Raw genomic sequence first — 26,392 nt, forward strand, 5'->3', positions numbered from 1 at the left:
TTTAGGTCTAAAATAATTTGCTACTCTGCACAGTCAGTCCAGAACGTTTACACTGGTATCAGATCAGTACTCGGTATCGGCCGATACCCAACACCTTGGTCTTGGAAACGTATCGGGAGGGAAAAAAAGGAATTTGGAACATCCCTAGTAATTTATAATATTAATCATCTCCACGACAGGTAAATCTGTTAAACTGTGGTAAAAAAAAAAAAAACACTTTTTTGTAAAGTGTAGGGCTCATACTCAATGTATGTAGAACTGAATTATAATGCAGCCAGGTCAACTTAGAGCTTAAGTTCCAACTTTCCATTGTCCCATTCATTCCTAATGGCTCTCCCCCACTTCCAGTGGATATGCAGGATCAACTGACTTCAAACAACCTGTTGTAACAGCAACATACAGCAAGTGTACTCACTTAGCAGAGCGTCACCACTGGTGACTTTAACAATCTCTAAGCTGCAAAGGAACTATTTTAGCCCAACTACAGCAATTTGCCCCCAAACAGCTTAGGCCCTGTCCAAACTTTTTCAAGACGAAAACGATATATTGCTGTTTCGTTTTGAAAAAGTTTTCCATAAAGATGGAATCGTTTCAGGAAATATCTGCGTAAACACGGAACCACTGAAACGACTGAAAAGCTGTAGTGCATATGCCAAGCCTACACTGCGTTCCACATTATTATGCAAACAACATTTTTCTCTGATTTTCCTAAATATTAATGCAAATGACAGTCAGATTATTTTTCAAGTCATCAGCCATTAGAGCATAATTCAAATGTTTTTGAACAAACTTCATAATGACAAAAATTATTTTTTAAAAACATATAAAAACCTCAAAAGGCACTGTTCCACATTATTAAGCACAACAGCTTTTTAAAACATTTTATAGGTTGTAAAGAACTGAAAATGGTCATTTGTAGAAATTGCAGCATCAGGGGGTCATATTTACTGAAATCAAAGCTATTTCAATCAAAAACATCTTAACAGGACAAGTTCCATGTTAACACAGGAGCCCTTCTGTGATATCACCTTCACTATTCTTGCATCCATTGAACTTGTGAGTTTTTGGAGAGTTTCTGCTTGAATTTCTTTGCAGGATGCCAGAATATCCTGCTGTTCTGATGTGAACTCTCTCCCACCCTCATAGATTTTTAGCTTGAGGATGCTCCAAAGGTTCTCCAAAGGTTGAGGTCAGGGGAGGATGGGGGCCACACCATGATTTTCGCTCCTTTTATGCCCATAGCAGCCAATGACACAGAGGTATTCTTTGCAGCATGAGATGGTGCACCCTCATGCATGAAGATAATTTTGCTACAGAAGGCACGGTTCTTCTTTTTGTACCATGTAAGAAAGTGGTCAGTCAGAAACTCTACATACTTTGCCGAGGTCATTTTCACACCTTCAGGGACCCTAAAGGGGCCTATCAGCTCTCTCCTCATGATTCCAGCCCAAACATGACTCCGTCACCTCCTTGTTGACATCCTGGCCTCATTGGGACATGAGGCCTGCTTGTGAGCATTGGTTAGGGGTGGCTGAATAGTAGGTTTATACACAACTGCAAGCCTCTGGAGGATCCTACACCTTGAGGTTGGTGGGACTCCAGAGGCAGCAGCAGCTTCAGATACCTGTTTGCTGCTTTGTAATGGCATTTTAGCATCTGCTCTCTTAATCTGATGTATTTGTCCATCAGAAACCTTCCTCATTATGCCTTTATCTGCACAAACCCGTCAGTGCTCTGAATCAGCCACAAATTTCTTCACAGTACGATGATCATGCTTAATTTTTCCTGAAATATCAAATGTTTTCATTCCTTGTCCAAGGCATTACACTATTTGACACTTTTCGGCAGCAGAGAGATCCTTTTTCTTTCCCATATTGCTGAAACCTGTGGCCTGCTTAATAATGTGGAACATGTGGAAAAGTGCATTTTGAGGTTTTTATTTTTAAAAAAACAATAGTTATCATTATGAAGTTTGTTCAAAAACATTTGAATTATACTCTAACTGCTGATAACTTGAAAAATATTATGACTGTCATCTGCATTGATATTTAGAAAATCAGAGAAAAATGTCGTTTGCATAATAATGTGGAACGCGGTGTATATGTGGCGCTGTAACGCTGCCACAGAAATGCACTTAAGGAGAAGATGAAGATCACAGAAAACTGACACAAACTTTCTTCTACTTGCCCTTCCTGTTGTTCTCCGCATTGGATTTAAGAACATATGGTGTATGCGTTTTGCGGTGGTGGTAAAGGAGCATCAGATTTTGCTGTAAAAGCCATAACAAGCTCAGTAGCTTCTGCAGCATGAACACAACTTTGTAGTCCGCCATTATTGTTTTGGCCGGACCTGTGCAGGCGTCTTAAGAGAGCTACGTTGTGTGTGATGTAATCAAGAGAGATGCGGATAGCCACACAAAGACGAAACGGTAATCGTTTACGGATTTATGCACTCTGGGACCTGTTTTCAAAAAGTATTGTTTACACCCAAAACGCCATTTCTGTGTGGATGTAACGCCGATACGACAAAAAAACTTGTGCGTATACTCCTGAATTTGTTTCCGTGTGGAGGGGGCCTCAAACTGTTGTTGTTGGAGTGTTTTAACACATGACTTGCTTATTTTAAGCTCATGACAGAAGCGGGCACTGGCATTAACAAGGTCACAGAGGCAGCTGTGAACACAGTAGCTGGCACTGATGCTTGAGCCAAGATGATAAACACTCAGCTTCCTACAGTTTTGCTTGAATGCTTTTATTGAAAATGTCTACATCAGGAAATGTGGTACGGCAGCTTGATAATGTCTGCAGGAGAGAAATGAAACTTTAAACTACAGGTGTAGTTACAAAGAAATGAAGAGGGCCGTATAAAAAGGGCCGTATAAAAACACCTTTCTGTTATTTTATGCTCAGACGTGAGTTGAGTATGCCCTCACAGACTTGCTTAAAGGGGAAAGGGGGGGTTCTATCACCTGAATATACCATTCATACACCTTCACATGATGCTGATGCAGCAGTGGGAGCAACTGGGATTCAGTATCTTGCCCAAGGACACATCAGATGCCAAAGAACATCTGTCAAAGGGACTGCAGATGAAAATTAGCATTTTGGCTAACAGAGGTAGTATGTTTGCCCAAATGTTGATCAATGCACTCTGTCCCTTTTCAAATAAAATAGGATTTGACTGCAGAAACCAGGATTCAAATCCCCGCTTTTTGGTTGAGAGATGACTGACTCTAGAGTCAAATCAACCCAGGTCATTCATTAAAATGTGTGAAAAGCACAACACATGGTCATTGTTGGCACTTTCTACTAGATAATGTTGTCTGGAAACAGTCTGGTATTAGTTCCTGCTTGAAGGGCTTTTAAAGCAGGTCTGAAAAATGCTTCCCATCGCAAATGATCCTCTGAAGAAATGGAAGAAAATGACATCGTGCCTGAGGCTTCAGGAGAACTACTCCATCGACCTTCAGGTCCTTTGAAATGACTCCAGTTACTGGTGATGTTCAGATTATATATGTCAATGGCTTATGCTACTAGAGATAAAAAGATCCCATCATGACCTGCTGCGTGAGCTGTATTTTTCATCTCAGCAATTATATCCATGACTGCTGTCCCTGTAGTTGGATCAAACCTCAGAAAAGAGAGCTCTTTTGTATCTGCTGGAGAGCCATCAGTGTGACTAATCTTTATAGAGAAAGATAAGCCAATACTCACAAAGCCCTCGCTGAATTCATATGTAATATCACAAGAGTGATAGCTCAACAGCGGGCTGAGAGACGAGCAGGGAATGACCTTTTCTTCTTTGAAAGCTGGTAAAAGACCTTCTGTTGTGTTTCTATAAAGAGGAACAATCACTGCTTTCTTTCTGCACTTTGTGTGGGAAATACTGAGTGTGATTCAAAGATTCATTTACATATTTAGCTCTGGTGTGAATATTTTAGTTAAAAGAAAAACATCAAGAGATTTTATAGAGCGAATTCACACAACAATAAACAATCATCATCATCAACTTATTCAGAATCCTGCTAAATTAGTCGAAACCGGACTAAAAGACTTGGAATGACTTGTTTAGTTTAGTGCTTTAGTGCGTTGACTAAAAGAGTGCTTGTTCAAATGATTTGTAGGTTTTCCTCTTGCTGGTTAAGCACTCTTTAAACAAGGCTTTAAGCAATTAGACTCACTCATGCAACATTACTCTGGCTCTGCACTTTTCATGCTTGGAGGGAACAGGATTTTATTCTTTGGAGGTATAATGGTAGGAAGGTCAAATGTAGTTCTCAGGTTACCTCATGCTTAGCAGCTTCAGGCCTAATGGGTGACGACAATCACAGCATGTCTGCATCATCTTGGGCTAATGTGGGCATTGATTTCAAAGTTCTGCCTTCAAATACTTCAGCACGCTGCTGTCAGAGAGCCTCATTAGGCTGATTCACAGTGCTGTTTCAAGGCGTTACACCTCTGTGACTCTTCACCTTCAGTATGAAGGATGCAGAGGCGCAATGTGGGGGTGAAGCGATCCCCCTGTTTGCTGGCTTTGGAGGCAGTAACAGAGATGTTACAGAGGTACAATTTCATTTCGCATTTGCTCAGATCAGCGCTAAAAAGTACTCCTAAAATTTGCAGAAAGTCCTGTTGGTTAGAAATATTAATGTTGAAATCTGAGGTGAAATCAGAGGACTTAAAAGTGGACAGTTACATTATGATGTATTCAAGGTCAGTTCAGTAAAAATCTCATTAAGACAAATGTCATGATGTGTTCACGTGTCACATAACCCATTATTTCCACATACACCAGTACACCGTGCCACAGTACCCTGGCTTTGCTCTGATTGAAGACAGGCAACCACACACACACTGGAAGCATGTCTAGAGTGCTGCATAATGCTGCACAGCAGCAGGAGGGCGGAGATCACGGGAGAACTACAGGTTCCTGCAGGAACAGTATGTCAGCAGCAGATTATTTTGCCTTTCTGGGGTTGATCTGATGTTTATTTCAACATGATTCCATGACTTTACTGCTCTAACCATGGATGAGTACATTATGAAGTTAAAAGGTTAATGTTTGCTACAAAGAAAGAGTGCTTTCATGTAAACTTCTGTTTTTTCTGCCTCTAAAGAGACACGCTGGCACGCAGAGATGCTGAGCCATTATGTATCTATCGTTTTAAAATAGATGATGTGTAAATAAGGTCAGTAAATATTAGTCTAAATATGTGTGGCGTGGTAATGCATGATGAAGATGTGAGTGTTTTGGTTGTTTTCATATTTTTCTATCATTCAGGGAGGAAAATTTGTCAAGGTGGTGCTCAAGTGAACAAATAGATATTGCCTTTATTTAAACACACTGTCTGTTATTCTGAATATCAACATGGATTGTCAGAATCTGATGCAACAGGATTAGACGGACCTGCAGGAGTGGATGGATTGTAGGAGCAGGCAGTAATGGTCAAAAATCCAGCAGGATTAAGGGTCAGTCCTATTTCTCCCCCTTAGCCCTTTCTTAGCCCTTCCCCTTGGTTTTGCGTGTTCATATCAGGTGAAGGGGTGTCCTAATTCTCTTTTGAACTGAGGGCCAAGGGCTACATAGCCATTGAAATTATGATTTTTCAGGACCACACTTGAAACCAAGGGGTAGGATGAATTTCCCACCATGTACTGCGTTCACTTGCGAAATGACACAATGGACTACGAAGGAGGCACATAAATGTAAAAATTTTCTGCAATGATTATAGAAAATCCAACAGCTGTGTTTTCTCATATATTCAATCTTTATCTAGTGATGGGGGTTTATTGTGTTTTCTGTATATATACGTGTAAACTAGGGCTATTAACTGTATAAACACATGGAGAAGATCAACACTGAGATCCACAGTATGAACGAGATGGTCGAAGCTTTATCATCACCGCTGATGAAGCACCGTTTATCAGCGATGTGTGATGATGAACAGCAATCAAGTGGCGTCTCATTTCTTTTTTTTTCTCTTTTTTTTTAAAGTTTTATTTTTGGGCTTTTTCATGCCTTTTATTTTATAGAGGACAGTGGATAGAGCCGGAACAAGAGAGAGTGGGGAGAGACATGCAGCAAAGGGCCACAGGCCGAATTCAAACCCGAGCCGCCCACGTACATGGGTACCGCCTTAGACTGCTAGGCTATCTGTGCGCCCCTGGATCTCATTTCTTAAGGAAGGATTTTCACCCTTACTCCTTACCACTCTGTTTCTAGGGGTAAGGGGAAGGGGTAAACGAAGGGGAAGAGCTAAGGGTAGGGCTAAGTGGTAGAAATGGGATTGGCCCTAAGAAAAGTGTCTCATGCTGGGCTCTAGTTGTGATGTATTTTGAAGATGACCAGATACTTTCCACGTACTTCCGGCTATTTCGATAGATCTGTTCAATGTAGACTGATGTAGTTTGGCAGTGGCCAAAAATAGACCTGCTGCGAATGTCAAACAAGTGGAGTGAAGTGGCGCTTCTGGGACGCACCAGACCGGAGTGCAAGCAGTGAAAATGCTCTGATTGACAGAGCGATTTGCTCTGCTGGGCATTTTGCCAGTGGATCACAGTGTAACCTGTGTTTGTGGAAATTAGAGGAGAAGAAAATTGTTATTGTCGAGAAATTACAATAATTACAGTTGTGAAGACGAGGAACATTTGAGGACTTAAAAGATGAAATCATGACCTTTCTTGGCTATCTTCACTACTGTTTAAAATGTATTGTAATTTTGTTTTCAAAATAAACACTTGAAAAGTATCACTGGTGGTATCCATAAGGACTCAGATTGAAAATAATTATTTATAATCAATATAAATAGACATCATTATCAATAAAAATCAACGATCTTAATTTCTAATTGCTTGGCAACAGTTTCTGGGACAACACAGACACAATCAGAACCATCCCTGAAAGATGGCAAAATGAAAGATTGGATGGAGCAAACTACAAGCACTGCTGTGAAAGATTCCTATATTGAAGCCTCTTAAGACATCAGAGCTTCATTCAAACACAGTGTGTGCTCTTGAGCTGATTTGAACAGAGAGAAGTCATCAAACAAGTTTGGTTCCTGAATTAAATGTTTTAAAGGAAATGAGGTTCAATTTAAGGCCACAAAAGTCCAAACATGAATCACTGCCAGTTACAAAATAATTCAGTGTTCACAGTGAGCTGTCCTAGTTTCCTCAAAGCAGATTAACCTCTCCATTATGATAAGAAGATTTTTTGGCTAGACAAGGGTGAAAAATGGGCTTTCTTATCTGGTGTTCAGTTTTAGTAGTAATAAGTAACATAAAGAGTTAGTTCTGATGGTGTTATCTGTTGGTGTTATTTACTTCCAATTAAAATAATCTGTTACAGAAAAAAAAGGCCTTTTGTTGCTTCAAGTAACACCTAAAATGCTGCACTGTTTTTGTTTCTCTCTGACTCCTTGGCAGAAAGCTGTATACCAGCAGGAGTTGCAGTTGCATCAGTATACATGCACAGCTGATTCAGCAAAAAGCAAAATGGCAAAGAGGTTGTCATTTACTTTGTGGAGATATGTTTATTATTTTGAATTTTCAGACAAAAGGGACTCAAACATCATGGTGAAATGTCACTTCAGTCCTGCATTGTTCACTTCTGCCCAGTGGAGTTTCACACTGCGGGCACACTAAAGAGCTGGAACAGTTATTACGTCTCTTATATCTGTTATTAGGCTGCAGGGTTACAGATTATGGGTCATAAACAAGGATGTGCAATGATATCTGCACAGGCCAGATGGACTGTTTCTCATATCTACAGCACAGAATACATTTCACATCCAGCTGTGCAACACAGGTCCATGGACGGTGTTTAAGAAGGGTAGAACCTTCCAAAAAACTTGACTGGATAAACACACTGTCCATCACATTCATGATGCACTATAGCAGTTATCATTGTTTGCCATCAGTGGAGCCAGTTTGTGCATTAAACTCCCACTGAAGTTGGTGGAACTCATACCAACATGTCTGACACCTACCAAGCCGATTCAATACACTAATCTTAGAGCCTCATCTCAATACCCCACCACTAAAATGCAACCCCCTAAATGACAGACACTCTATGAAACTGGCAGAATTTACTGTATGTGCACTAGCTTAAATTCAGCAAACATTGATGTCTTTTATATATATTTCATATGTTTCTGCCCTGCTCACATGCTTCTCTATTTCATTTACTTTATGATTTGTCTCTGACGCAATGATATTAAATGAATTTTGGCTGAGTCTTTGCCAAAAGGAGTCACATGTGTGCTCCACTGGCTTCTTTCAAAGATATGTCTCTGAATTATTCAGACCTATTACACAGACACAGCTTTAGTTCACACGCCATCTTTAGTATTTTAATTAACTCACATGGGGGGTCAACAGTATGTCACTTTTAAAGTGCAAAAATATCATTGAAGGTGTTGATCATTTTGAGTCCGTTTCAGGAAATTTCCTCTTTTTGATGATCTGGCCGGATTATTATTGGTTTTTATTTATAGTGAAGAGAGAGAGAGAGTGGCCCACTGTGTGGCCTATTGAGCTCGTCTAGACAGACAAGATCATTTATAAAGGATCAGACCAAGCAGGAACTTTCACACTACCTCCTGTCTTTTCTATGATTGTTTTTTGGATTTGTCGGTCTCAGTATGAGGTGTTTTCAAAGGTATGAGACCAGACAGTGATGCTCTCAGCAGGAGCAGTGTCACATCATCCTTTAGGATCAGATCAATAAAGGAGAGAAAAGTTTTCTGACTTTTATCTGGGCCAAAGTTAAGTCTAGTTTGAAGCTTCACAAGATGGATCAGCCTGATGATCGGCAGGGAATCTGTCCAGTCCATCTGCTTTGCATGATTGGTGCAATGACTGTAGAGTAATAAACTAACAGACAGATGTATAGAAGTCTATTTGCTGTCTGGATGATATGGCGAACATGAGTGAGAAGATGCAAAGAGAGATTTTTGGTAATGCAAAAGAGCTCAAACGTGGTACTTTTCTCAGTATGTAGCACATTAACGTAGAAAATGGCTTTTTAATGGCAGTAATCTTGCAAGTTACTTTCAAAAGTAACTCTACCTATCATAGAATGCTTGCATCTAAGCTGATTTAGGGTGACTATTATCAGCAAGCAGGTTGAGACTTTACCTAGAAAGAAAAAGAGTTTAAAAATAAAACTATTTGTTAAAAATAAAAAGCAAACACAAGAAAATGAGCAGGTTTTGTATTTGAAGCAGAGCAATCATCTACACATGCAGATAATTTCTTTGTTCTATAAATGCTTGGTTTTTCTAACTGTGTGCAGCGTTTCTACAGCGTACAGAGGACATCAGGCTACTCTAAACATCAGGAGAGTGAAGGATAACTATAAGGGAGAGAAAAAGGAAATGTGGGTCCATGTCGGAGAGCCAAATAGCTTTCAACACACAGACTGACCTTCAGCTTACACAGGAGCTCACACACACACACTGATATGAATGCTCACAGGATGTGACCATAAACCATAATGGACCTCCCTTATTACAGTGGGTGAGCCTTGGCCATGTGCCATTTTAAATGTCACAGACTCCTCCACAGGGTAATGAACGATCAACCTGAGTCTGCATCTAGAAAAGACCAGCGAATTATCCTCAATGAGAACTGTACAAGTGGCTGGAGAAGGCCAATACAGTGTTATTTTATTATTGTGAAATCCATCCTGTTAGGTTCAGCTACAGCAGCATGTGGGTCAGGCTGGCTTTGCAGTCTTTATAAGTTTGCAGCTGCAGTACGTCAGCTTTAATAGCCACAGTAAACAGATATTTTGACACTGAGTGTCATGACATCATGTTTTAGGATACTATATTGAAGCTTAAAAACATGACACTGAAGTTTCAATGAGTTTGTCCTTTTAATTTCAAAAGAAAAGGAGCTAGGGCTGAACGACTCTGGAAAAAAATCCAATTGCGATTTTTTTCTCCAATATTGTGATTGCAATTTGATATTATTTGATATTATTTCTGAAGTTCCTTACCTTATGTTACTTTCAAGAAACACAAGCAATAAACCATTTTATACTATAACTAACACAATATTAAATTAAACAAGGGCTAAACAACATTTTAAAAATAATTATTGTACTGAATTTGACTCGTATTGCAAATCAGATATTTATGCTTGTATTGAAGGGAGTGGTAATTTTTATATCATTTTAATATTCAATAACAATAATGTGAAGAAAACAGTATTTTTTTAGACTATTCTAAAAAAAATGTAACTTGAATGACTGCATGATATGTAATGCATATTTTCTCTGCTGCAAAAAAAGTTGGAAAATGGTATTTTGGCACAAATTTCAGGTTATAGAAATATTGCACCATCTGCGATTTGAAAATTGCAGCACACCATATTGCAATTTAATCTAATTTAGGATTAACTGCCCAGCCTTAAAGGAGCCTTTCATTCACACTGCAAAAAACAAGCAGCTAACTGCTGGATGGTGAGGAACTGTGATAAACACCAATGCATATCCTCATATAAATGACAGAATGTACAAAAACAAAGCCGTTTTTAATGAAATTTTACATACTGAAGGTACAACTCAAATACTATGAAAGGTTTCATATTTATTTACAGTTTCACTTTGAATTTTGCTGATATCCAATATACCAATATTTCCAAACTCATTTTAGCGGTTACAGATAAACATGTATGCATACATACACCTTTTCTCTTGTAAAGAACAAGAAGTGTCTCCTGTGCAAAGAGAGGCCGAGTCAGGAGCAGGGAAGCAGACAGTCTGGTAGTAGCTTTATAGTTGGGGCTGCATTCTAAATGTTCAGGGCTCATGGTGGGTCTCAATGAGAGTATGGTGACCTAGGCAACCACCTACACCTGATGGTACACTTGTTTTACTAATACATAGGGCCAATATATGATATATACTGATATATCCCCTGAAACATCAGCCAAAACTTTCAGATCTGCTGATACCAATATCTAACTTTCAAAATCTGATAATAACCATATTACTGTATGCTGATGCATAATATGGATCCTTAGATAGACTCTTTAGTTTGTCAATACAGTCTTGATCAGACAGTCACAGAAAGAGAGAGAGAGGAGAGAAAGAGCTGAGATGGACGATCAAGAAGAGTGGTATTTGCAAACAAAGCAGTGATGTAGAGAAAAATGAATATTATTTTTCCAATAGTTTCACACATTTAGACTCGTTAAACTTAGAAAAATGTCCCTTCAAAATCATATCCACATTCTCAAATATGCAGGAAGGTGCATATATGCTTCTTAGAAAAAAAAAAAAGATTTGTATTTACAAACCAGAGCTGCCTCGAACTGCAAGAAAGAGACGATGCAAAGTGGTAGGCAATCAAGTAGAGAGAGGAACAAACACATTGGTGATACAGAGAAATGAGACAGTATTTTCTGTCTGACGTTATTACCATGGACCTGAGTTTCCTGGTTTTCTGTCAGGTTTTTTGAGTGTTCTGGTTTCGGTTGGTGCACGTGTCCCGGTCTTGAGAATACAGTTATACTACCGGGAGAACTCTGAAAGAAAACAAGATGTTTTGCAAAGTGTACACCACATTCTGTTTTCTGACATGTGCAGACTACCTGCACAGGCACGACTTTGATTAAACTGTCCGTTTTACCTCAGAGACTTCAGATAGGATGTGTGAGCTGACGGCAATGTCTTGTCTAAACAGGCTCATATTTAGATAAACGATGAACTGAACAGTTTGATTTTTCAGCCATGAATGAAACATTAGTTTAGTGTACTGTGGGGGCCATCAGGATGTAGCCACGCTTTATCATTCTTTTTGGAGCTCCCCAAGTCTGGTTCCATTTTGATCGGCCATCTTTGAAACATTCCCTACTGTTTATAATAAGGAGATACATCCAGACCCAGGTATCACATAGTTCGGAGTGGTCCCTGCAGGGCTTGCACTTGCAGGTTCACAATGCAATGCCTTAGCCTTTCTGTTGTTATTAGCGCATCGTCTAGACTTCATTAATTGGAAATCTATTAAATCACCATCACAGAGGACATGGGTGGAGAGTGTGATATTGAGTAAAATAAAACTGGATCTTTTTGGTTAGTTAAGAGCTGAAATCTTCATTAGACCTCCCACTCTTCATGATTATAGAATTTGTTTAATGAAAGAATCAATCTCAGCAGCCACACAGTGCAAATTTTACATATTACCAAAGACACGCTCATGAAAGGGCAGCAGTTATGTAATAAAGCTCTGAGTCTGTCTAAAGACATGGAAAATCAGGCGACTGTAACCTCTCTCTGCTCATTCTGATGAGGCATGAGATGGTTGGCAATGTCAGTGACAAGCGGATCTTGTCAATGTAAGCTGCTGCGGGAGCAAAAAAATACTCGTGCTAAGCCCCCCTGAGTAAGATGAGTGCCAATGCCTTGACCCGTGTGATGCTGTGGGAATTGAGGTGGAAGAGGGGCCGAGAGAGCAGGAGAGTGAGATAGTGCAAAGACAGCTGGTGACAGGATAAGAATAAGACAAGCTGGGCTGTGGAGGTCCAGAGGGTCAGGACATCCATCCAAATTCCAGGCTAATATGTACAACAAGGAGCATGATGGGTTCAATGTGCAGTACATGGCAAAAGTATGCGTTATACGTGGAGATGTGCACATGCACAGGGTGAGGACATTATGTAAGTTAGTCCAAAGTTTCAGCTTTTATAAGGCATGTGGTGTTTATTATGGTTGTCAAGACATCAGAATTGTAAACTGTGATATGATACTAGTAGGAATGCACAGTAAAGGATTTTTGCCAACATCCAGTATGTTTGTATCCCTAAATAAAGTTCCCCAAACTATAACTTTGCCTGTTTCAATAACAGGGAAACAAAAACAGAAGACCAAAGCATCCAGTATTGGCTCATTTCTTGTTCTCAACTTTCAAACACGGTAGGCAAATTTCTTCATTCAGTCTAACTTATATATAAACATTGGCTGCCTATCTGTGCAAAAATACTGCCAAAGCTTTTATGCAATACAGAAAATGTGTAGGGGTTTGTCTGAAATTTCTGATATATTCATACACCTCTATTGCTACTTTCATATGAGAAAGACACTGTTTTAAAAATTCCCCATCCTTTTTGATACAACTGTTTTTTTTTTAAATAGCAATTAGTGTATGGTCTTAGAAAATGTGGTATGGAAAAATATCAAATTATTGAAATCTATGTCAACTTTTATGTGTACTAGAGCTGTCATTTCAAAAATATATTTCACAGTTACTTAAAATATGGATAAGTCATCTCGGTTTATAAGCTGTAGCCTGTTTTTGAAATATCATGAGTGGAAAAGCTTTAAATCATCCTCTTGCATGTTGGTTTCCATTTTGTTTCTCAGAGTTCACAGTGTGCAGGTCCTGTGTTCCTCTTTTTGCACCTTCTGTTTTTGCCTTTTTGAGATTTAAAGTCAGAATTCACAAGATAAACCTTTAGCAAAGTTATCAAGAGATCCGAGGTATTACTACTTGACTGGTATAATTATTAATAATAGTTCTCTATTTCATTACAGTCCTAGCAGCTAATGTTAATATTGCAGTGCTCTGTTTCTATCAATAATAGCTGTTACTGCTATTTTTTTCATATATTGCTACTGTCATTCATAAAGTAATATCAATTTCCTACAAAATGGTACATACATTTATGGCCACAACTGCCATAAAACTGTCATTCAGTTGTTTTGTTGTTTCTCTTGTCCCTCTCTTCTTCCTGCTTTTCCCATCCCTACTCCTCCTTCTAGCCCTTTCCAGCTTCAGAAGAGGACTGTCAGCATGAGTCTGGTCTTCTCTACAGTCCTGAACCTTAAGTGAAGGTTCTGTCATGGCTGTAACAGGGCTGAATACCGCTAGTGCTAAACTCATGGTGATTAACACTGGTATTTATTATGATAGGTTTAGTCTTTACTATAATATCAATGATAAACACTGGTCTATAATAGCAGGCCACAACAGAGAGTACAATCATGACCTGGCCTCTTTATAAAGTGTCTTGAGACAAACAAAGACTGACTGAGGTTAGTGTTTCTTGATTGTTATGACATGTGCTAATGTACAGTCATTACCATTAAAGCTTGTATGACAGCCTATATAAGAAAACAGAACAAAACAGTTTAATGTGCTCTAAAAGCTCTACAGCTTTTAGAGCACATTACACTCATTACATTTCTTTACTTCAATATTTGACTTCGACAGTGTTTCTTTAATTCTATTTTTCAAAAGTGTACAATGTAATGAAGTTCATATTGTGTGCTTTTTGTAAAGATGATTTCATTCATTTTCTGCTCTCGTCTTTTATGGCGCGCTTCTTTTTTTCTTTTTTTTTTTTTTTTTTTACAAAGTTCAGATTTTCAGACCAGACTCTTGGGGCAAGATGCTGAAATGTAAATGTCACTGAACTGCCCTGTGCCTGTATAGATGGAAATCTACTCTATTCTAGTGTAAATGCTTGTATCATTTTAATGTCAAAATCTGCAACTAACAAATACCCAACCCTTTTGACTGTGTGCTTGTAATTTTGATGGTTTGTTTAGTTCAGTGGTTCTCAAACTGGGGTAATGCCATGTCATTCAAAATCAAACAAATACATATAGACACCACAGCTCCATAAAACAACCATACTCAACCAAAGACTCCCACATAAGTCAGCTTTGGGCCAATAAAACCTCAGATATGATCGTGAAATATCACGTAAATTTAGCACTTGTCACACATCAGTCATTTTGCTTGGGACACCTTTGATGTGCAGGTCCAGCTAGCAACAATGAATAAATATTTAAGCATGTCCACTTCATCAAGTGATGATTGGCCCAAACCAGCTAAACTGAGAAAATATGATGACAGCTATCTGGAGTTTGGTTTTATTGAGAACAGCAACAGAAGACCAAAATGTGTTGTATGTCTTCATGTGAAGCCATGACCCCTGCTAAGCTAAAGCAGTATCTGATAACAAAGCATGCAGAGTTAAAGGACAAAACACAAGATTTTCTGACAAAAGGGTGAGGTATAGATCCACCAGAAAACACGAATGGTGAACCTGACCACAAAAAAGCACAGAGCTCTTCTTAATTGGCTGCTCAAAGGATCGTGAAAAGTAAGAGGCCACACTCATTGAGACAAGAGTTTGTATCTAGGTTGAAGAGTTTAAAATACAGCATATAGGAGTACAAATGGCAGTTGACATATGTTTAATCAGCGTGATGGTTATGTGGGAGTCCTTGGAAAATGTTCTGCCCTGTAAGGGTTCCCTAGCCCCAAAATGTTTGAGAACCCCTGGTTTAGTTAAACCAACCAGTGGCCAGCTTTTATCATTACTTTAGCTTTACAGTTAAACTTTATGTATTCCTCTGAGAGTTCTCCAACAGACAGTTTGCTCCAAAATGTGGTTCTGTTACAACAAGATGCTAATCTCATGACTTTACCAGTTTTTTTTTTAATTCAGTAAGAACAGTAGTCCCAGGCTGTAAAAGTTGTCAGAATGTTTGTGGTGGAGGAGGAGGAGGCGATGTTATATGTGAGTATGTCTGGCTGAGAATACAGTAAGTATATCATATTACAAAATCCTCAGCCACAGCTGACACTGAGCTGGAGGGCAGCTGGACAATAAAAAGAGAGGGAGAGAGGGAGAATAGAGCAGCACTGACACATTTCTCTACAGGCAATGACATGCAAAATATTGCTATATCAGAACCCAGGCATCCAAGTGGAAAACATCACTGGTGTTATTTCCTTGTAGATTGTACCACTGCAGCTTTATCAAAACAAAGCAGGAGGCTTGTTAAAGTATTTCTCTTATGTTTGGCACATATATCCATAGAACTAATCTGTGGAATTCAGTCAGACATCTTCAAGTGGCCCAAATCTTTGAGTTGTAACAGGAGAAGAGGAAGCTGGCTACAGAAGTTGTCAAAATTAAGTCATGCAGATTCATAAATAACAAGCTTCTGTACTGGTTTACTGTAGGTATAGTTTCCCTCGAGTGTTCTAAGCCAACATGGCAACAACATGAATCTGTGACATGTCAGCATGTTTCACTTGGTTAAGCTCTTAGTTAAGGCTATTTCAAAGCCAGTAAGAATAAAGCGGCATGACAGTTTAACACTAATGAAAGAAGAAAATGAAAATAAAACTTGCAGGAGTAGCCAGCCATATTTTTTGCTCTGGTGCACTTACAGGATTTTGACAACCTTCAGAACAAATCTGAGGACTTGAATAGATTTTTTAGACTTCTAAGACCTTAAGAATCCCAAACATGCTTTCCAATACCTTCTCACATCCCATTTGTCAGTCGTCTTCAGCTCTTTTCAAACCTTTAAAACCTTTTTAAATGTCCCTAATTTATTTAAAAATGGAGACAAGGTCATCAAATCCATTTAAGTTAAAAAAAAAAAAACTGAAAAAGGGTTCACAGCTCATGCCTTATTTTACCTTAAGCCTCTTAAAAAGCCTCCTCCATTGATCTGGAAAGATCCAAAAGAGGCACAGCTGCATAAACAATCCTCTCAAGTCTTCAGAGGGTTTTGAAATATTAACAAAAGAGCTTGCAGGTACATCATTTTGCAGCAGCAGCTATGGCAGCAGGGGGAAAATGTGTTTGAGTCCTATTATAAATCACACAATACTGCAACAACATTGCACATCCAGGCCTGGCTTGTCCCCCAGGCAACCTGACAGCACAATCCCAGTCTTTACAGATGGCTCTCAGGGAGGATCTCTACATGTGTATGTGAATGTAATTTTGTTTTATTTATGAAAATATAGTAATCAGAACTTGTGCCTAGCATAATCACTCTTTACATGTCAATTTATGTATTCATGTGAGCGTGCAAGTGCAGAGGAGAAGGCTGATAAAAAAGAAATGAATAAAAGAAAAAAAACCCTGGTCGGCTCAGGCTAATTTCATCCACTCCACTTCCCCTTACATGAAAGAAGAGAGACTTACAGATCTTGTGCCTGCCTTTCATGGGGAATTTCACCAGCAGCTCTTGGGGGTTGGTGCAGATGAAGACGAATGGGGAGGCAGACTCCTCACAGGTATCAGGAAACTGCAGAGATGGAGAGGAGGGGGAGGTGGGGGAGAAAGAGAAGAACAGTTTAGAGTCATCTTACACAGAGAGAAGCCTGGCCATATTGTGCACAGAATATGTTAGAGCTCATGATGGCGGGTATCATGGTTATGAATCATTCAGTGAGTGTCTCTGTTTATACACCTACATCGTGCAAGATGTCCTCCATTCCTGATGTAATAGTACATGTCTGAGAGCAACTGATAGCTATGAGTCTCTCTGGGTCTTATGTGCTTTAATTGCACCACTAATGATGCAACTACTAATGACGGCAATAGCAGCGCCAGTGAGCTGCAGAGATGAGAGGAAATTCATTACGTTGTGCACCAAAACTGACGACACTGTGGGACTCTTGAAGATGTTGTGAATGTTCACACTGATAAACAGACACCATTAAATAAGATAAGATGGTCTTTACTGAAACCAAATTGGGGGAAATCCATTTCCGACAACAGTCTGAGAAAGGAATTAACCATACAAACACAATAATAAACAGAAAAGAGATTGTAGAAGAAAATGTAGAAGAATATGGGGTTGTATAAAACAGGATAATGTAAAATGTTGAAACAGCTCAAAGACAGCAGTAATAGAATCAGTGACATAATAGTCAGGAGGTACATTTCTATTATCTATCCATCAATGAAGGCTGAGAGGATTAATCAATACAGACATCAAAATATTTATAATGATCATATGAATGAGCGATGGATACAGACACAGAAATTGATAGGATAGGTGGATGAATGGATGGATGGATGGATGGATGGATGGATGGATGGATGGATGGATGGATGGATGGAATGATTGTTGGATAGATGAATGGATGATGGATGGATAGATTGTTCAATTGTCTGATAAATGAAATGCCAGATGGATGGATAGTTTGATGAAAGAATGAATAGATGGATTGAGAATTAATGCTCGGTTGGATATTTTGATGAACGAATAAATGGATGAATTCATAAATGGATGGATGATGGATGGATGGATGGATCCACAGATGAATGGATGGATGGATAAATAAATGGACAGATAGGTGGATGGGTGCTTTGTTGGATGGACGGATGGATTGTTTGATGAACAAATGAATGGATGGATAAATGGATGGATGGACAGACAGATGGATGGATTATTTCGTGAATGAATAAATGGATGGATTAATAATTGGATGGATGGATGGATGGATGGATTAGCTAATGAAAATATGGATAAATGATAAATTAATTCATATATGGGTTGATTTATAAAAGGTGGATGAATAGATGAATTGATGGAATGATACATTTTTCAGGGTATATGCAGGAATCTTGAAGTTAATTTTAATACCTTTTTAAGACCTTTTCAAGACCTCCACAATATTTTGTAATACCTCACCGCCACTTCAAGCTGTAAACATTTACATCAGTGATATTTTTATGTTAACAGTTTTAGTTTGTGATAAAGACTATAGACCACTATGATACAACAAAATTCAAATAGGCTGGGATAGTGAATCTTTGTGCTTCTGAATTTCCACCCGCCCACCTGCTCGCTCTGGCGCTCTCAGAGACAATTTACGAACGCACCCACAATAGTCTAGTTTTTTATGTACCTGTTCATCTTTGTTTTTTAATAAAAATGAATAAATTCACACACTTTTATGATGTTTTTGGGACTCAAACTCTTGGACAGCTAATTCAGAAAAAATACTTTTAAAATTTAAGACTTTATAAAGTCGTGATAAGACTTTTTAATACTTTTTAAGGGTCTTAATTTTCCCAAAATGGATTTATCAGCTTGTAATACTTTTAAAGACCCCGCGGATACCCTGTTTTTACACCTTGAATCTGTTGATTTTATTCTTAAATATGCACAGATGAGTATTTCACAGAAAGTAGGTTCACCTAATGATATACATATTTTCATAAGTATTGCATAGATTTACATATAAACCTCTATATGTGAGTATATATACATGTATATTTATGTGGCAGGGGGAAGGGAGAGCAGCTATCTCTCAGTACATAGCAACTCATAAAAGCATACTTCTAATTCCACATGAGTAATTCACATTAAACCACATCCATTTCATATTAATGCCTTCCACATACATGCCATCCATACGTAACATACTATACCACATTCCCTTGAAGGTGAGGTTGTTTTACAGCTCATAATTGACAGCAGCCGACAGCTTCCAGAGGTCTAGAGACAAGAGAAAAGCTCTCTCTCCCTGTGTTATTGATTGGTCTCTCAGGTGAGAGTAGGGAATTGACTGACACAGTGACAAAGGAGTCATCTTTCCCATCACTGGCAGCCAACGGCTCTCAGCTCATCCAATTTCCTCCGGCGCTATCAGATAGTGCCCATGATTGCATCTAGCCAGCCAGGAAGCGGCTCTTTTCATGACAGCATGCTTTTTCCTCTCCCCTCCCTCCCCCTCCGTCTCACTTATTCACAGCCTCTCTATCTGCCTCAAAGGAGCACTGAAGGTTGTGACAAATTTGGGGCTTTTAAGGGAAATCAACAGAGCCGGCAACCCATCTGTGTATGGTCCTTGACAAACTGGGGAGAGATGATAGAGATGTTTATTTCAGATTACAGTCCATGTCGGCTGGAGCGTAATACGCCCATAAGTGATAAAATATGTAAACAGTCAGAGTCGTTATACGTTGGTGGGGACTCTTAAAGAGCCTCTTGGTTCTTCTTTCCAAGTAACACAGCAGCTCCCATTAAATTAGATCACTCCTTCAAGTATTCTGACCACAAGATGGAAAAATCTCCTGACAGCTCTTCACCTGTGATTTACAAGGGGTTAAACACGATGATGACTGTGGGTCCAGAGAATTGTTTTTATTGGGTAAGGCTGGTAATATCTGAGATTCTCATAGTCATAAAATGAAAAATAAAGGTGTCATCAAGTTTTCTAGTGAGCAAACAGTGTCTGTTTACACTCCACATTAAACTGTTGTGTATAGTGTGAAACCCCAGGTGGTGTTATGCACTGCTTCCATCTCCTGTAAATGCATTTGGATATGCAAATACAACCAAAAAGAGCCCATGTTAAATACAAATAACAATGATGAAGAATCTAACAAAGCATCTTGAGTACCAAGATTTTTTTTTTGTGTTCCAGCCAATAACTTCATTTTCTGCACTGGCAGTGACTACTTTCTGTACAAATCCATGTGTTTAAGTGTTTTCAGTGTCCAAAGTGTAAAAATGCTCCGTACTCAATGTCTTGTCAAATATAATTAGTTAATTTCCTGCACAGACTCGTTTTACATCGTTCTTTCAGAGGTATATCTGAAGGCAAATGACAATGGGACTTCTGCTATGCTCATCCTTTAGGCTGCTACTTCTACAAAGTAATGTCAATTAAACAATATGCTATGTAAAACAAATGACTGCATAAATATTCAACCCCTTTAAAGTGACTGACCGGATTCAACAGAGGTCCAGCCAATTGATGCTAGTCTCACAATTAGCGAAATGGAAAATCATCTGAGAGCAGTGAATGTGTCTCAAGAGATTGCTGTAAAGACACCTGTGTCTGGGAGGTCAGGCACTGGTTAATCACTAGTCCTTGCAACCATTACACCATAAGGAGACAAAAGAACACCCCGACCAATCAGAGAAAAGTTACTGAAAGGTATACAAGTCAGCGGATGGATACAAAAAAAAAATTCCAAGACACTTAACATCCCCCAGAGTTCAGTTAAATCTATCATCAAGAAATGGAAGGAATATGTCACATTTGTAAATCTGCCTAGATCAGGCTGTGCTCTCAAACTGAGTGAGCGTGCAATAAGGAGACTAGTGAGAGAGGCCACCAAGACACCTATGACTACTCTGAAGAAGTTACAAGCTTCAGCAGCTGAGATGGTAGAGACTCTGTATACAACAACTGTTGGCCGGGTTCTTCACCAGTCAAATTTTTATGGGAGAGTGGAAAAGAGAAAGCTACTGTTGAAGAGAACTCTTTAAATCTGGATAAGTGTTTGCCAAAAGACATATGGGAGACTCCATGGTCAAGTAGAAGAAATCTCTTTGGTCTGATGTGACCAAAACTGGAGCTTTCAGACAAGATGCTATGTTTGGCAGACACAAACACACCATCCACACTGTGAAGCATGGTAGTGGCAGCATCATGCTGTGGGGATGCTTCCTGGCGCCTTGGGAGGCTTGTAAAAATAGAGGGTAAAATGAATGCAGAAAAATATAGGAAAATCCTGGAGGACAATCTTATTCAGTCTGCAAGAGACAAGATTTTTTTTTTTACCAGCAAGACAATGACCTAAAGCATACAGCAAAAGCTGCATAGAAGTGGTTTAAAGACAATAAGGTGAATGTTTTGGAGTGGCCAAGTCAAAGCCCAGACCTCAATCCAAAAGAGAACTTGTGACTGGACTTAAAGAGGGCTGTTCACACCCTGTTGCACAACCTGACAGAGCTTGAGCAGTTTTGCAAAAAAGAATGGATAATATTTCAGTATCCAGATGTGCAGGCCTAAGTGAGACCTACCCACACAGACTCAGTACTGTGATTGCAGCCAAAGGTGCATCTACTGAATAATTACTTGAAGTGGACATGAATGAGTGAATATCTGTCAAATAAAGCAAAATTATATTGACCTTGTATTGATTTTTCAAATCAATAAAAGGGGAAAACATCCAAGGGGGTGAATACTTTTAGCAGGCACTATATGCATGGTTGGAAAAGGCAAGCCATACAGCACACAACAAAATCATACAGATTCGATTAGCATGATAAAAGGGCTTAAGAAACTCATACAGTTACCACAGTGATTAAAAAAAACATCAAGTTCTAGGCACCTAATATAGGGCTATTTCTGCAGTAGTATATGTTTTCCACAGAAACATGTCCAATATATTTGTGCAGTTTAGATGGTGGTCTTCTCTCTAACAGTGGCTTTTGTCAGAAATATGGCTAATTATCTACATTTTTCAAAACATTCAGTATTTTTTTTAAATTATCAAAATAAAAAAAAATCAAATTGAGTTGCTGGAAAAATGTGTAAAGAAAAATAATGATATCTATTGTTTAAGAATGTTCACATAAGAACTGCAGGGAAAGAGAAGGAGCTGTTTGATCCTGTTTCTACGTCATTGAAAAGGTTAAAAGGTAGAGCTTGAAAGAATCTCATGTCGCACAAGATGGCTGTATTGTCTGCGGTGTTCAAGGAAACAAAATGGTGGTGGTCTTGCTAAATTCAGATGAAACAAGCGTTGCTGCAGCCAGACTTTGAGTGTGTTCATGTGAAACCCTGCCAGTTGCCTGCTCTTTCATCCTCCATTAGCTAATTAGCATTTAAAGCTGTTGAATGTGCTGCTGCTCTGCCTCGACGCCTCCCCCAAACCTAATTGTTTCCATCCTGTGTTAATCAAAAGGGCATGAAACGTTGTGGTTGTGTGACAAGGAGGTTTGCTAAAGCCCTCCATATTCATCAGGAAGGATCTGGTGTAGTCAGAATGGACCTGCTTACAAATGCAATTAAAGGCGAGCCCGAACACAAGAAGTGAATAAAGGAACGGTTCAGTGGAATTACATAAAAACATGACAGGTGACAATGACCATCAAAGCCAGTACAGTGAGGAGCAGAAATAGTTGTTAGTGTGCAGGTTATTATGTTGCAGCCCTGGGGAATTCTGGGTAGAAGAACCCCTGGGTTTAACATGCGACAGATTTGGGGATGATTTTATTGTTCCTGTGACAAGTGCACAAAAAATCCTCAGAGGAAGTTCTATATCACTAGTTGGTAACTTCAGGCCAATTTACATGAAGTTAGAAGTCAGACATTTGGGTGAGAATTACCCTGCAGCTTCTGCTCTCACCGACAGTTGGCTCATAATTAAAGTAGAAAAGCATCACTGTCTCAGTTTCCAGATATGGCCGGCTTACAAAACCTTTTTCCCTGAAATAGAGACAACCCACCTTATCCCTGCCAGTGTACCAACTCATGATGAATCATTGCACCAATCGTGTTTGAACAAAAGTGGGTTTTTGATTTTGTTATACCAGTTATTTCTAGCAATATCCTCTCTCATTTAGTAGGGCTGCACAACACATAAAGATTTTATTTGTATTGCAATGTACGCAATCAGATTAAACACTCTGCAAAAAGACAATCAATATGTATAGCTATTCATAACCAGTGTTATCTCATCATCAACTTCAGATAGTGCATATGCAAAGAAACCTGGAGCAGAACCAGACTTGTGTTTAACAGCTGTCTGCTGAAGCTGTGATGGGTAGATGGATAGAGGGAGGTGCAGAAAAAGAGAGGAGGGACGTAGAAAACAAGCGGGGGAGATGCAGAAAAAAAAGAGAGGGAAATGTGTAAAAGGTGAAGGGGAGAAGAAGGAGATATAAAAATGGAAAGATTGCAATGTGGAGAAATAGAAAGAGGGGATACAGAAAGATGGAGAGAGATGCAGTAAAACAGAGGAGGGAGATGCAGAAAGATGGAGAAGAGAGATGCAGTTAAAAGGTGATGCAGAGAAGGAGAAGAGGGAGATTCAGGAAAAGGAGAGGAGAGAGACAGAAAGGAAAGAAGGAAACAGGAAAAGATGAGAAGGAGATGCAGAAAGAGGGAAAAGAGAGATGCACTTAGAGAAAAGGTGGAGATGCAGAAGAAAAGAGACAATGGAGATGCAAAAAAAAGAGGAATAAGTAGAAAAAGAGAAGAGGGAGATGCAGAAAAGGAGAAGAAGAAGATGCAGAAACAGAGAAGAGGGAGGTTCGGGAAATGAGAGGTGAGAGGCAGAAGGAAAACAGGGGAGAAGAGAAGAGGGAGATGGAAAATGAAGGAGAGAGATGCAGTAAAACAACGGTGGGAGATACAGAAAGAGAGAGAAGAGAGATGCAGTTCAAGAGAAGATGTAAAAAAAAAAGAGAAGAGGATGAAGCAGAAAAGGAGCAGATGCAATTACATAGAAAGAAGCAGGAGATGCAGAAAGAGAGATGAAGGAGATTCAGATATGTTGCATGTAAATAATGAAGGTAACAATATGTGAAAATTCAGCAGTAATAGACACATGTCAGAAGACTAAGTTGAGCATTCTAATACTGGCATTAGCAAATAAGATGATGATGAAATGAAGAGGATTGATACTGATAATACCAGTAGTTGAAAAACTATCCTCATTTATCACAATAAAAGGATATTATTTGAGGGAGATAAGCAACATCTTTCCACTCAGCCTATAATTTACCTGTCAGCTATTATGACTAGTGCAAATTGCTGGATTTGAAACCAGGTTCCATGGTGGTCCATGTTAGCCTCTAGACATTGAGGTCACAGACATAGCCAATGAGCTTCCAACATCCCATATTTGACATAACTGCTTGTATTTTGATTGGCATCTCTTGCAGAAACTTAAGACATTGATAATCTATAACCTATAACCTATTAATAATAATGGTTAATCAGCCACAAGTTGGCTGATATACACCGATCTTAGCACCAATGTTTATCCCTAATAAACACCAATGAAGTGCTGGGAATATGACTTGGTTTTACTTAGACATGATGTCTGTGTTGTATTATTGGCATTGGTTTTAGCACTGGCCCCAAAAATCCACATCAGTCAGGCCCTAATAAGTAGCAAGAATGCCAACTGACATCTGCAGTCTGATGCAAGTGACAACAAAGCATTATTACAACTGATACTGTTCAGGTACACAAATACAATACACACATATAAAAGAAAAAACACACTAGTCAAAAAAGTGTTCATACAAACTTAAATATATGTGAACAGTCCAACAGTTGTCTTTTTCAGCCTTCAGCAACTGTTAGGTTCAAAAAGATTATTATGTTGAGAACTCCCTTTTTTGGACACGGTGCGCTATTCCAGAAGTGGACACGGCTGACAGTTAGCTTAGCTCAGTGTCAAGAATCAAACAGCCAGCTGTTTCAGCTGGCTTCATCTCTTTGAAGCATCTTTTTAATATGTTTAAACTGTTTTTAAATCACTATATTTACCAAACAATGAAACAGGGCAGTGCTAAGCTATCTATATGCCTATAGGAGTCCCCTTCTTGAGTTTGGTAATCCTTATCTTTACTAAAGGGTGCTAAAAGGTGCAAACCAGAGCACTTAGTCAGCTGCTCCTGGATGCGTAAAACAAGGTTTGAAATCAGTAGCAAACAAGTCTTTGTGGTAGCTGCTGCAAACTTTTGGAGCTACTTACCACTTCAAATAAGATCCGCCCTCACTCTACAGCATTTTTAACCCCTGTTGAGAATCTGTTTGGCCTTCATTGTGAGACGAGAAGGTTTAATCCCAGCAGTTTTTACTATCATTTTATGATTTATGATGCTTTCTCATTTTCAGGCTTTTACCTTTTTACTCTGTACTGCATTTTGCTCAACTTTGGTCCTTTCTGTTGGGATTCATTTCTGGACTTTTATGCCTTTATTGTAGATAGGACAGTGGATAGAGTTGGAAACCAGGGAGCTTGAGTGGAGAATGATAAATGCGATAGGAGTCCAGATTTGAGCCTGAGCCAAATGCCTCAAGGACAACAGCCTCTTCACATAGAGAACATGGACTCAGCTACCAGCACCCAACCTTGGTTCTTTTTAAATGTACTGTATAAAGCTGACTTACAAAAATAAAACATTATTGACCCATGTTCTTCTTGTAACAGTATTTCTTGTGTGTTTGATCAGCTCTTTTGGCCAGACAATGTAGCACTCATATGTGTCCAAATGATCTGAATAAAATCTCTTTCTTGGCAGACTAGTTTGAAGTCCATGCTGCGTAAATTCATGCTGAAGTGGGAAGAGTGGGAGTTCAGAAAACATAATGCTGCAAATATGGATTTTAAACATTTGAATGAGATGAGATGGTGAATTTAAATCTTCATACAAAATATCAAACAGGAGGAGGAAGAGGTGAAAAATTCATACAGCTTCTCAGCTTTTCACAAACTGCCAATTCAGTAAACTGCCCACTGTTTAATTTGCCGGGATCAAGCCTGCAGGGATTAAACAATAAAGAAGAATGTAATAAAATGAAATTCACAAGTTCATTGGGAGAAGTAAAACAGTGATGGAGAGAAAGTGGAAAGAAGAGTCTAGCTTTGACAAATATAAAACTGGCTTACAGGGCACAGAGAGGGCACAGTGGTCACCATAATCTTTACTATTTCTATCTTTAATGGAGCGAAGTCTGATCTACAGGTAAAGAGGTGGAAAAGCAGGGTAACTAACAATTCGACACAATATTATGGTGTGGTACAATTTGATACCATACAACAGTGAGATAGGAAATGATGCAATACCAAATAAGAGAGAA

General features: G+C 39.0%; 1 protein-coding gene across 1 annotated transcript in view; it reads right to left on the minus strand.

Moving 5' to 3' along the window:
* The window catches only part of trip4 (thyroid hormone receptor interactor 4), a 145,024-nt gene that overhangs the window by 73,917 nt on the left and 44,715 nt on the right, over positions 1 to 26,392 (minus strand). Inside the window, exon 12 of the mRNA XM_041806506.1 lies at positions 16,965 to 17,067. Coding sequence (XP_041662440.1) covers positions 16,965 to 17,067 — 103 coding nt within the window. The remainder of the gene's footprint in view (positions 1 to 16,964; positions 17,068 to 26,392) is intronic.

The sequence above is a fragment of the Cheilinus undulatus genome, linkage group 1 (genome assembly GCF_018320785.1).
Source record: "Cheilinus undulatus linkage group 1, ASM1832078v1, whole genome shotgun sequence".
Taxonomy (NCBI): Eukaryota; Metazoa; Chordata; class Actinopteri; order Labriformes; family Labridae; genus Cheilinus; species Cheilinus undulatus.